At 36.4% G+C, this 13,130-nt stretch overlaps 1 protein-coding gene across 13 annotated transcripts in view; it reads left to right on the forward strand.

Moving 5' to 3' along the window:
- Window positions 1-13,130, forward strand: part of scrib (scribble) — a 45,388-nt gene that overhangs the window by 7,981 nt on the left and 24,277 nt on the right. For 12 of the 13 annotated variants that reach the window (XM_069055872.1, XM_069055877.1, XM_069055880.1 and 9 more), the window contains 2 exons: window positions 6,719-6,800; window positions 8,096-8,943. The exons of the other annotated variant lie outside the window; for it this stretch is intronic. In XM_069055872.1, coding sequence (XP_068911973.1) covers window positions 6,719-6,800; window positions 8,096-8,943 — 930 coding nt within the window. The remainder of the gene's footprint in view (window positions 1-6,718; window positions 6,801-8,095; window positions 8,944-13,130) is intronic. 13 annotated transcript variants of the gene reach the window in all.

The raw sequence follows: 13,130 nt of genomic DNA on the forward strand, positions 1-13,130 counted from the left end.
ATCTACAGTGTTGATCGACAAAGTAAATTAGGGTTATGTGTTTTTGTTTACACGGAAGCCGCGCCGGGTATATTTACATTGGGTGCGATGTCAGTCACACTTTACACACAGAAAGGAGGAGCACAAGGTTTCGATTTCCAGTTCAGATAAACGAACGATTAAGACGAGCGCAAGGTGAGGAAGTAAATTGGAAACGTGTCCGTAATCGCAAGAACGCGCCAAGAAAGTCGCAGCGCCGCGGGGAACCAATAAGTAAATGGGTAATTGACATTCGAAAAAAAGTCTGATTGAACGCGGTGCATCCGCTTCCGTCGCCGTCTAATGGTCGATTTCCTCGACGGATATGATGTGCACCAGAAATAAGCGCGGAGTCGGAACCGGTAAATGGGATTGTTTCTCTCGCGAAGAGCAAAACTCGAAGGAGGAGGTGGGTTCGTCGGTGCCGTACATCAACCACCTGACAACCGAAATTTCCGAGAGAGCTCGGAGCGTGCGAATTATTCACTTTAGAAAAATGCCACGGGATTAAAAATTCATTGACACGAACCGGTCTGATGACATTCAATTTGCACGGGACATTGTTGCACCGCGGTCTTAATCTGATAAAGACCGCTCGTGAATACGTCACCGTTTAGAGGGAATTAAATCTAGCATGCAATAAGTAAATAGAGACGTGTGTGACGGGTAATGGTCGACACGCTAATTCGATTTGTACCGGTTGAGTCAGCTTAATGGATCCGGCAAATTGAATATGTAGATAATTGTCTTATGTTGGCAGCATGAAAAAAAAGTGAAGATAGGAGGGTGAGTGTTGTGAACGATAAGTAGCTTCGAGCGGCTTGGCATTGGCTTTAACGCGACTGGCTGAATCGCCAAAGAGGAAAATTGTACGAGATTAAAAGATGCGACGAAATGTATTTTAGATCGAACGTTGCTTGGCTAAACTGGATTAGGAACGCGATTGATTTAAAATGTGTTATTTTAAATTCTATTAATTTATGCTGTGTTTGAGCACTACATAGTGGTGCTACAGTGCTACATTATATACCTAGGAACTAAAGAGATTTTTTTAATACCGGGAGAAGTTTCGTCGAGGACAATAATCACCTGAGGGATTAAAAGACACTTTATAACGTGCTTGTTGCATATTTTTTCGATAAATAAATCGAGCTTTACCATATTCAATGCCGAAAACAGTTGTAAAACTAGAAAGAAAGTAGTAAAGTAGTTGCTACGGTGACATTTGTTTATTTTTCATTTGACCTTACAGGACTTTTGAAAATATTTAGTCCCTCGTCTTGGAAAAAAGGGATTAAATCAGTACTTTTACTCCCGAAAGTGCAAAAATGTATTCGAAGTTCATTTTAAAACTGGATTTTTTTTAAATAACTACATACAATGTTTAGTATACAGGGTGTTTTTGAAATGCGTGTACAAATTTTAACCACGAGCTACTGGCTTCATGTGGAACTTGGAAAAAAATATTTAAAAATAAAATGACATTTATTTTTTTGAGCTACAATTTTTTTAAATTGCTTTTAGTTTTCTACGTTGTCCTACAACTTCGTAGGTAAAATTTCGGCACATTTTAAAAATACACCCTGTATGCCATGTTTTATAAAATGTACGCCAATGCGAAGTAACCTATAGGAAATATGCTTTAAAACAAGGAAACCGCATTGGTGTACGTTTTATAAAATATGATATATAGGGTGTATTTTTAAAATGTGCCGAAATTTTACCTACGAGGTTGTTTGACAACGTAGAAGACTAAAAGCAATTAAAAAAAATAAATGTCATTTTATTTTTTGACAGAATTTTTTAAATATTTTTTCCGAGTTCTGCATGGAGCCAGTAGCTCGTGGTTAAAATTTCTGCACGCATTTCAAAAACACCCTGTATATGGGGTGTTAATTTTAACCAGTGGAAGAACTCGCCAATTTATGAAACTTTCCTTAATAACATTTTGCAAAATTCGCAAAAGTTTTCCAACATTTTTCTCTATTTTATTTCTCATTTTTTTTTTGTAACCATGAGAATTTTATTTTTTCTTATTTAATTTTCTCTATAACAATCTAACTTTTTAGAGAAAGACCCGTTTCTATAACAACAGAAAATCTTTGTCTTTACCACTACGAAGGTGTACACTTTGACGACTAATTTATTCCAACTTTTAAATCAATTTGTGATGCTTTTTCGTAAAAAAATTTAAATAGAAAAAACGTTTAATTTAACAAGCTCTGCTACGTGTTAAAATTAACACACGCATTTTAGAAACACCCTGTATTATGTATTATGATTATTTTAAAAATTATTTCAGAATCATTTCAATTGCCCTAATTTAAATTAATGAAAGAAATACTTTTTTTATTGCTGTTTTAAAGAAAATAAATAAATTTGAGAATTTTCTCCTGTGTGAACGGATGTTGATAAATGTCACAACTTGTCAAAACGAAACTTTAAGCTAATTTTAAGCGATTTGGAGCCTTTAAGGGGCTCGTCGAACAAAAAAACGTTGTATTCAATTCGTTCGTGTGTAAATTGGGCCTTTTTTGGCACTCGTGGGCCTTTAAAACGCTCGAAAATGGCCCACTCGTGCCAAAAAAAGGCCCAATTTACGCACGAACTCATTAAATAAACTACTATTTTTACTACAGAATTTTTTTAAGGTTGAAAGTGTGGTATTCTTTCCCTAGGAAATAAAAACGTCAGCTCCACATTTCTGGAAAGTTCGTCAGTAAATCACGTTTTGAGTAATTCCTTGATGAACAAAAACGGCTTCTCTCTTTGGGTTTTCTTTTTGTCATCGGTTTTTTTTATTACATCATATTCCATTGTATACCTACTTTTTCCAAAATTTCTTTTCACAATAAATCCAATCAATTATGCCGCTTTAGCATCTTCGATTATATCTTGGGAAATGACTTGTTCAGAATCACTACCAGAATTCAAATTTTTCAGATTTCAAAAATTCGTGGCAACGAAACACAATCTGCACTATTTTTTAAATGCAATCCCGGTAACGGCAATTGTGCTTACTTTGATGCTCTGATTTTGACATATAATTTAGATTTTGAGGTTTTTGTTCAAAAAATATAAAAAAGAAGGTAAGAAATCATATGTGTAGATCGGGAATAAAGTAGATATTTCGTTTCGTGGCAATAAACTTCACTGGCAGGAGGAAATAACAGACTTTCGTTCCCTGTCGTACAAATAACTAATTGTTGCAAAGCGGTACCGGAAATGATTTTTTAAATTGTCATGATTTTTTAAAAGCTTGGAAGAAGACCCCAAAGATTTCATTGTCAGTGAAAGACGTAATGAACTTAAATGTTTTGACGATCATATTATTTTGACTGTTCGAGATTCACTATTTTACGAGAAAGATACTTTGTTCGTTTAAAATTCTTTGCTATAGGTGGAAGAGTTGCCGTACCAATATGACCATAAATGAACCATTTACTTCTAAACCCTTTGTTTTATTGAATAAAATCGGAGATATTTTTTTAAATATAGTGAAAAACCTGTGCATTACGAACACCGAATGGAGCAAATGTTTTGTCCGTAATGGAGTTGTTCCTTCTACAGGAAACACATTCTAAATCAGCAACTTCAGCTCTTTTTTCACTTATTCCATTTTCTCGACCGCTTACAAGACTACATTTGGGAAAAAAATACTATTTTTATATTCTTTACAACGAAGATGTGGATGCGCGGTTGTGGCGCCTATAAATAACAGAATTGTTCTATTTTTGCGCCTCATTTTTTTATCGAATTCATTCAAGGATTCCGTAATTACTCCTCGAATCATCCAAATTTTTCCGTTGCTTTTCCATAAAACTGAAAGATTTACTATCTTCAATCCGGCAATAATATTATTAAAGATTTTTCTGTCCTAATTAATTAGTTTTTTTTTTGCGTAATCTTACCGACAAACGTTCTATTGTCATTTTACCAGCAGCACAGTTTTTCGCTTTTTGGACAAGACACGATAAAAAGTGTCCACTCACATCTAAATTCCATTTGTCCGGCGGTGCATAATTTTTTACTATGTCGGGAATTTTTTAAATCCCGTTTTGCACAAATTGTTTTAGAAGAAATTTCGTAACGTGTCGCAGTTTTTCTACACCACCGTTCAAAGCTTGAAAGTTTTCAATTTCTAATTCCCATACAACTCCCTGTTTGTTTTTTTTTCCGAAAGGTCTTGTTCTCCACATCACACCAGTTTCTTTTACAATACAAATTCGGTATTTTTTTTTTTCTATTTTGCACCTTTATAGTATATTAAAGAACGAGTTTTATAAAGGTTGATTTGGAGTCCCAGGTGTAGAAAACGACCCGTAGGGGAGTTTTCTATGGGACGAGTGCGCCAATGCCCTTATAAAACGAGTTTTTTATGTTATTTTTTAGAATTTGCACACCCTTGTTTTAATTTTTAAATAAAAAAATAAAACTTTCAAATTGTAGGGAATTTTGTATTAATTCAAGGTAACGGATGCAACTACATCTTTTTTGGTGTAAATGACAATAATACACTGAAATATTGATAAACATTTTCTTAGAGATCTATTAAACCACGAGTGCTTTAATAGATAGCCATCATAAACGACTCCAAATTGAATACAATAATGGACCTATTAGAGACGCAAATTCTAAAAACACAGTTATTATACCATTCAAACGGGTTTCGGAAAGGAGTTCTTTTCGATACCGGTTTCAGGAACATTTACTTAAATTTTTAATGTTGGCAATGACTCACAGTGAGTACATAGTTGCGACGTGATCACTGCGCTTCACGCACTTTAAATTCAAAACTTGCAACTGTTCGTCTAGTTAACCGTGTTACCAACCCTTTATATTTGCCAAATATATTTTTCCTAGCATTTTTTGAACTTTTTAAAATTTAAAATAGGGGCCAAATAGAAAAAATATTGTATTACACTTGTTTTATAAGCCATTTTGTCGCACTTGTTTGCTTTATAGCACTCCTCGCAGCGCTCCTCGTGCTCTAAAAAACGCGTGCGACAAAATGGTGTCTTATAAAACTCGTATAGTAAATTGCTATTTTAGTCGTTTCTTCTAACACGAGATACAGATTTTTCACAGAAATGATATAAGTAATATTTTATAGTTTCTCGTAGAACTCGTTCGATGATCATTTCCTGTGGATTACAACAGAGATTACAGTATAGGAAATTCTTAAAAACTCAAGTACATATTATCAAAATAAAATTTTGATAATGTGTTGACTGTATCTACTTGGTTATAAAATTTTCTCACATAATGTATTATATCCCAAGTGCAAAAATTTTTATCGGAAATTTATTTGCTAATGAACGAAAACATCCATAAATGAGGTCAGAAGACCAATTATTAGCATTTAAGAGCACGAGACGAAGTCGAGGGCTTTTATTTGATAATAATTGGTCTTCTGACCGAATAATTTATGGATGTTTGAGTTCATTAGCAAAAAAATTTCCGATATTAAAATTTTGCACGAGGGGTATACGGCTGATTATTTCCTCAATAGAATGAAACCAAACGCATTATTTCCAATCCTTTATAATTTATTTAAAAAAAAATCAGGTACCGACATTTTTTATCAGATTATTGCACATGTGCATTTTAGAGAAATTTTATCGGGTTATTTTTTGTTTTCTCGTTTTGATTGGTCAATATTTGTCACGCAATTGATTGCTAAACACATGAAAGAAATAATCTCTAGAATATACTTACGTCAAACCTAGTAACAAAATAAATTAAGGTTATGTTTTGATTTTAAATATTTTTGAAGCGAAACACAAATAAAGAAATGGAATAATTTCAGAAAATCTATTTAGGATTTGTCCCAAGAAATCTATAATTTGTTACAGGTTTCTTCTTCTTTGAAGCAATTTTTTTCGTGACTACCGGAATTGTGTCCAAACTGTCCACAATGTAGGGGTACTTTAAACCCTTTGAATTTTTATGTGGCAATTCTATGACATAACAAAAACAAAGAGGTGTTCGTAATGAGAGGTTTCAGTGTTTGAAAGTCTTGTAAATTTGATAAAAAACGAGTGGTTTTATTGCAATGTATTGTTGATGAAAAAATGCCCAAATGTGCAATTATTTTTAAAATTTCTTTAGAATTTTCTAGTCCCATTTAGTAATCGATACTTTTTGTAGATATTTTTTAAGTAATTTAAATGGTATTACGAATCAATGTACATATTTAATTAAAAAAAAAAGAACTGAAAAAAGATTGATAAAGAAACGAGTTCAAAAAATACATAAATCTCTTTCCAATCTGCTTAATGTGGAGATTATAGATTGCATAGGAAAGCTTGTATTGAAATTTGAAATTGAATTTATATAGAACACGATTACGGTATGAAACAGTAAATTACAAAAAAAAAAAATCCAAGTGAAATTTCACCGATATTAATTCGAAGCTTAACAACATGCCATAAATTATCCAGGGGGATATTAAGAGTCGGCCTATGCAGACGCGTCATAAATAAGTCGGGCCCCAATTTTGGAAATGATTTTTTTTTTGTGTTGCCTGATCCAGTCCGCGAATGCCCCCGAGCCTGTTGCATCGCGCGCGCTGTTTGGCCGGCATCCAGTGCATCATGTTTGTTGTCGTGTTCGTGCAAACACCCTTTGTGTAAACTTGTTTGAGCATGCTACCATGTGTGTGTGTGTCCGTCCGTTATCTGATAATGTCACTTTCTAGGCCCTGAAATGTCGCGAGGATGACAGCGACAGAATGAGCGGTTCGACACCTCCGGAATCGGAACGGAGCGCTAGCAGTCAAGGTAAGTATGTAGGAGGCGAGGTTTCGCTCGTCGGTCTCGCAATCCGGCATTTCAGAGTATTGTTTACTCTTCGCGGTGCACCACGTCGCACACGCGTTTCCATTTAATTTTCGAACGTTCCGCGGGCGCGATGTGTTTCGTCACAGTTTGTACTACACCGATAAGCGCACGTTTCACGCACGTTATCTCCAGATAACGTCGAACGATCCCATCACAGTAACGTAATGTTGATGTGCGTGAATGATCGCGAAAAATGAGCACTTTACCGAAAATCCGGGTGAAATCCGGGGGCAGAAAGATCGATATCGTCTCGGGGACGCTGCCCCGCACCAAAGGGGCCACCTATATGAGCCTGAACGGGCGGAGGCTCGCACACGGGACAGCCGACAGGAGAATCCTTAAGTATGCAGGTTAGAAGGATTAAATTGATTGGCGCACGTCGACGTCCGTCGACCGGAATTCGGTTGCGACGAGGGGTAAGTTGCCGGAAATGGGGGAAGCGGAGGCGGTTTGGTGGTAGGAAACGACTACGAAACGGCGAAAGTACACACTTGTGCGTCGCGGGCTTGCCGAAACGTTTTCACCGGGCTTTTCCCGATGCTGTCACAGTTGCATATGTCGCCCGCACGTTTTTAAACGACCGAAAGTTTCGCATCAACCATGACACAAACAGGTAATTTTATGCAAATACTTGCTCGAAGAGTTATTTTTAAATTCATTTGAATAATCTCCGGTGGAATAAATACGAGAGAAAGTTATGTATTTGCCAAATAAACTAATACTTTGATAAAGCAGTGAAAAGCAGAGCAACTTTCTGAATTGAATTAATACAACAAATTTAATAAGTATTTATTGTTGCAATTTACAAATCAATTCGTGTGTGAAGAGCCCACGTTAATTATTACAGTTGAATTAGTCCCAATTAGACAGTAATTTAGAAGTAAACAATTTCGTTTGTGATCTTGGTGTTTTCCATTCCCATTGAAAAAATTAAAAACATCTTAATATATTTTTTAAAGTGCCTGAAACGATGTGAAATTGCCCAAAATTTGAATGAAGTATTATTGGAAAAGATAATTTTGTAGAGCACGTTCAAATCGAGAAGTACATGGGCGGTCCCGCGATTTACGTGATAACTAGTTAAGCTTGGAGACCACGTGATGTGTACTTTTCTCAAAATGAAAGAGATTTATTTTCCGACCACCAGCCAATTTCGTGGGGGACCCCGTTGCCGGCGCTTGCTCCGCCGCCCCCTCCGTTGTAGTACATTCTGACCGTGGTGATGTTTCTTGCAGCAGGCGAATCCGACGCAACCGTCGAGTTGCGCGAGGAGAAATACGAAATTCACATAGAAAGATCCCACACGGGCCTCGGCCTGTCGATAGCGGGCGGCCGGGGTTCGACCCCGTTCAAAGGAGACGACGAGGGCATCTTCATATCGCGCGTCACAGAGAACGGTCCCGCCGACCTGGCGGGCCTGCGCGTCGGCGACAAAGTGCTCACAGTGAACGGCGTCAGCGTGGTGAACGTGAGCCACTACGACGCCGTCGAGGTGCTGAAGGAGTCGGGCCCGATCCTCATCCTGGAGATAAGCCGCGAGGTGACCAAGTTCGTGCGGGACAACGTCGTCCGTCCCGCCCCCGTGCCCCGTCTCGAACCGAACTCGTTGCCGCCGCCACCCGAGGACGTCGTCGTCAACAAGGTCCTGGTGCACACTACCTTGATAAGGGACTCGCGTGGACTCGGCTTCAGTATTGCGGGCGGGAAGGGATCGCAACCGTTCAAAGCCGACTCGGACGCGGTGTTCGTTTCGCGGATCACGGACGGTGGTGTGGCCCACAAAGACGCCAAGTTGTGCGTGGGCGATCGGGTGGTTTCCATCAACGGAGTCGACTTGACCGGGGCTTCGCACGATCAGGCGGTCGGCATGTTGACCGGCTTGGAACGGTTCGTTAGGCTAACCGTCGAAAGAGACGTACCTGTCACGAAGAGTAACTCGCCTTCGCCGTCACCTGGACCTCAACAGTCGCCGAAGGTTTTCGGACTTCCTAAACCCTACACGGGATTGTACTCGGCAAATAGTTACATGGCCAACAGACCTGGCTACACCGGCTACAGAAGGTCGCTAGAGTCGGACAAAAAGGTAAATATCTATCGATCTGTGATCGATCAAAAATCGGCCACGTCAGATCTGAACCAAAAAAGAGTCAACTGAAGTGACAAGGCAATAACTTAAATCATTTTCTGTGTCAACGTCAAACTTACACCACTGACATTTGACATTTCGTTCAATGTGTTACCAACTGAAAAAAGTTTCTAGATTTCGGATTTGATAATGGTTTATTAACGCATTCATAATGAATGCGTTGACAACTTTTTTAAAACAGCAAATTAGAATGGTATATTATTTATACGAATTGCATAAGACGAACGAGTCGAACGAGAGGAATGAATTCGACATGTCTTATGAAACGAATATCGCCTTCATTGATTTCTTTTTTTTTATTTTTATTAAAAATGTAATAAAATAATTATCTAGTTATTTTTGTTTTAATGACATTGGGTTGGTATTGATGACGTAATATCATTTCGTTGAGAATTAAATTTCAAATTGTCTCCCAATAATAATCTACCCCCTTAATAGTTTATTTTGATCCTACAACTTAGATTCAGTTCAGATTCATTTTTGACAACGCATTTAACACTGGCATTTACAGTATTCTATTTACTTTGTGACCGTAACGAATAAATAGTAGGCGCTGTGGGCTGCATTTATGTTTTCAATAAAATTTCTGTGATGATGAACGTGATGTGAAAATGTCAAAACTTGTCAATGAGGGTAAAACAATAATCTGAATGTATTTATCAACTAGAGAAACTAAAAACCTCTGTCTGATGCTGTGATCGCATCTGTTGAAAAGTGGGGTTATATGTCCAGGTAGATCATTCAATGTCAAAACCTCAAAATCACGTTGTGCAATTCTCGTTATAAATGAAGTGGAAGAGAAACGTAAAAAATACCTGGGGATTACTAAAGGCTTTAATAAATGTCTCGAAACAAGTCAACATTGACCGTTTGAGAAGACGACGTGCGGTGATGAGTATTTTTTTAAATCAACGATTGAATCCAAAAATATTGAGTTTTGCAACCAATTCTAAAAATATTGAGTTGTTTTGCATCCAATTTTTACCCTTTTGAGGTGACGTCACGATTTCCTTCCTCGCTTTCTGTTTATTGAAACGACAGAAACAGAAAAAAAAGGCACGTTTATTTATTGTTGGTTACTTTGAGGTTATTTTATGCTCCTGTCAATTTGACAATTTTTTATTTCTTTCACTTATTACATTGATTACAAACAGAACCTTTCGATGCAATTGTCAACAAAGAAACATTTTATCGCGTGTTCAAATGAAATCCTGGGCTGGGAAAGCGTTGGAAACCGTCAATTGTTGTGATTTTTTAAAGCGTAGATTAATTGGACCATGTTGACAGCTAACCTAAAAAATCTTCCTTTTTGTCTTTTTTTGCAATGTTTTACATTAAAAATAGAATAATTTTTTGTTTTTTATATGGAGCGACAACCATAAATTTTACATTCAATTTTTATCCCTCCTTGGACTACAATAATTTATAATAACCCTTTAGAACGATGCTATTTTTTTTACATATACAAGGTGGTTATTTACGTTTTTTGAGGTTATTTCCAAAGATTTTAGAAAATCGGATATCGTAGCCTTCAAATTTGAAATGAAAATCTGATAGTTTTTTTTGAAAGAATAGAAAATGTGTCACTAAAATCCTGTCCGAAAATTCTCAAAATTGACGGGCTATAGGGGTTTAAAAAGAAACAAAAAAGATAAAATATCGTATTCTAAATAGACTAAAATACCTCGTTCAATAAAAATATATCAAAACATGTTTGTTTGAAAAGACATCTTAGCCAGGGTATTCACATATGACTTTCAAATGACATATTTCGAAATACAAATTATTTCTTTTTCCTGATTACAAGTATTTCATCCAAAAATTTGATGTTGATGTCTACTTAAAAACATACGTTTGTTGCCTGTCCTTCAATTGAACGGTGTACTATTGGGTGATTCAAAATGATTGTGTGAAGTATGGCAACTATGTACGAAAATTTATTTGGCAACTCTGTGGGTAGGATAGAGTTGACATTTCTTTGACAGTTCATAGTCGCGCAATTTTGAAAAGTGTCAAGTCAATGTGCAATGGTATAAAAAAAATCAAATGCACGCTTATGAAATGTCATACAAATGTCAACCCACAGAGTTGCCTTGCCACATAAATTTTCGTACATAGTTGCCATACTTATCCACAATCATTTTGAGTCACTCAATATATGTGTGTACTCTCTTTGTTGACTTAAATAACCGCATGTCAAATCAAGTAAGTCATAAGTTTTGAAATGTTTTGTTTTTCGCGGTCGTCTTGATCAGAAACTTTTTTGAAACAACATTTCCTGAGATTACAAGAACACCATACGTGAGTCCCATTTAATCACAACCACAACGTGCCGACGCACTGTATGCACACGTGATTCATGACTCCAGTTGATTCACGTCCAATTAGGCATTTTTGCTTCTCGTTCAGATCTGATTTTGCCGGTTCTGTACAATCGTTCTTTGTAATTATTGTAATAAAGCGTTGACGCACAAATGTGCGCTCGAGAAAAATGAAAATCGCTCGTTTTTACACGGAATGACCTTTTCCACCAGACGAGAAATTCCCAAGACCCCAGGGATTGTTACAAGACAAAGATAAGGAAACTGTAACGGTCTCCTACAGATATTTCCGTATTCTAATCACGACGTTCGAATAAATTACAATTGCAAATGCGGTGCATGTTCTGGACTTGTTGGTGCAGGAGGTAAATTTGTTGTTGAATTGAAGGTCAATTCGTGGTGCGGGAATGTACAAAGTAAATAAAATGTGTGTCCACCTCCTTGACATCAATTTTGTCCGTGTTTTTGTTTGTATTTTACTTGTGTGCAAATATTTCGGTTGGAAAAAAAATATATGTATTTGCAAACACCGTTAGGTGAATCGCTCCAAAATTGTAAAGTTCAAATGGATGATGTCATTCGGCGATGAATTATTACCAGTTAACATACCTGTTGGTACGCATGGGTGTGCGTTTATATTGATGATGTCATTGTTATTGAACCGCAAGGGATGATAGGACGGGACACTTAAACAAATGGGGGAAACAGTTTGCTTTTGTTATCGCCTCAATATTGTGTTGCGACACAAAAAAAGAATCAAAGTTGGAGTCAAGTTTGGAAGTAGATCTAATTGAAAACGATATCATTTCCGGCGGAACTGAAGTAATTCTAGGAAGTTGAAAGTTTTTTTTTTGTTAGTCATTCCTTGTAATTAGTACAATGATCAAAAAGAAAACAAATCAGAACAGGCGTTGCAAATTATCGGTCATGTCGTAGCGGAATTCTATGCAAATAAGCGTTCAATGCATGGGCGTAGACAATTTGTGGTCTCAAACACTACATTATAATAGGTAAATAAAACCTCATGAATTTTAGACGTCGTAACTATAATTGTACATTTTACTATTACATATTATTATTATCAGATAATGGAGAAAATTTATAAAATAAACAAGAGCAACATTTTACAAAAATCGGTGATTTACCAGCTTTATTGGCAAACGCGACGCCACTGGTACGCAGATTTTTCGCAGAAATGTCAAAGAAACGTCAACGATGTTGTTTTGTTTATTGGGAGTAATTAAAAGAAAATTTAAAGGACAAAAGATCGATTGGAAACATTTTAGTTGGATATTTAGAAGAAACTATGAAGTGTCTGATACGTCACGGTTGGTCAGTGAGAAAAAATAAGAAAAATACATTGTCTAAATTGTGACGTTTCAAAATCTACAAGTTTAATAAACAATAAGCTTTTGATGTTTTCTTTATATTTTTATAAAGAGTAAGAGATCAATGGGAACATTTTAATAGAATGTCGGGTAGAAAATATGAACTGTCTGATCCGGCACGGTTGGCTAGTGAGAAAATACAAGGAATACGTTATCAAAATTGTGAAATTTAAAAATCTAAGAGTGACATCATCCTTAGTAAACAATAAGATTTTTATATTTTGTTTATTATTGTTTATTTATGTTTCTATTAAAGACAGAAGGCCCATGAGAAACATTTGAATTGGATATTTGCTAGAAAATATGTCTGTCTGATCAGTTACGGTTGGTCAGTGAGGAGATACAAGAAATACGTTATCCAAACTGTAAAGTTTCAAAATATTGAGTGACATCATGTTTAATTAAATAAACTAGA

This window comes from Tenebrio molitor, chromosome 8 (assembly GCF_963966145.1).
Source record: "Tenebrio molitor chromosome 8, icTenMoli1.1, whole genome shotgun sequence".
NCBI classification, from domain to species: Eukaryota; Metazoa; Arthropoda; class Insecta; order Coleoptera; family Tenebrionidae; genus Tenebrio; species Tenebrio molitor.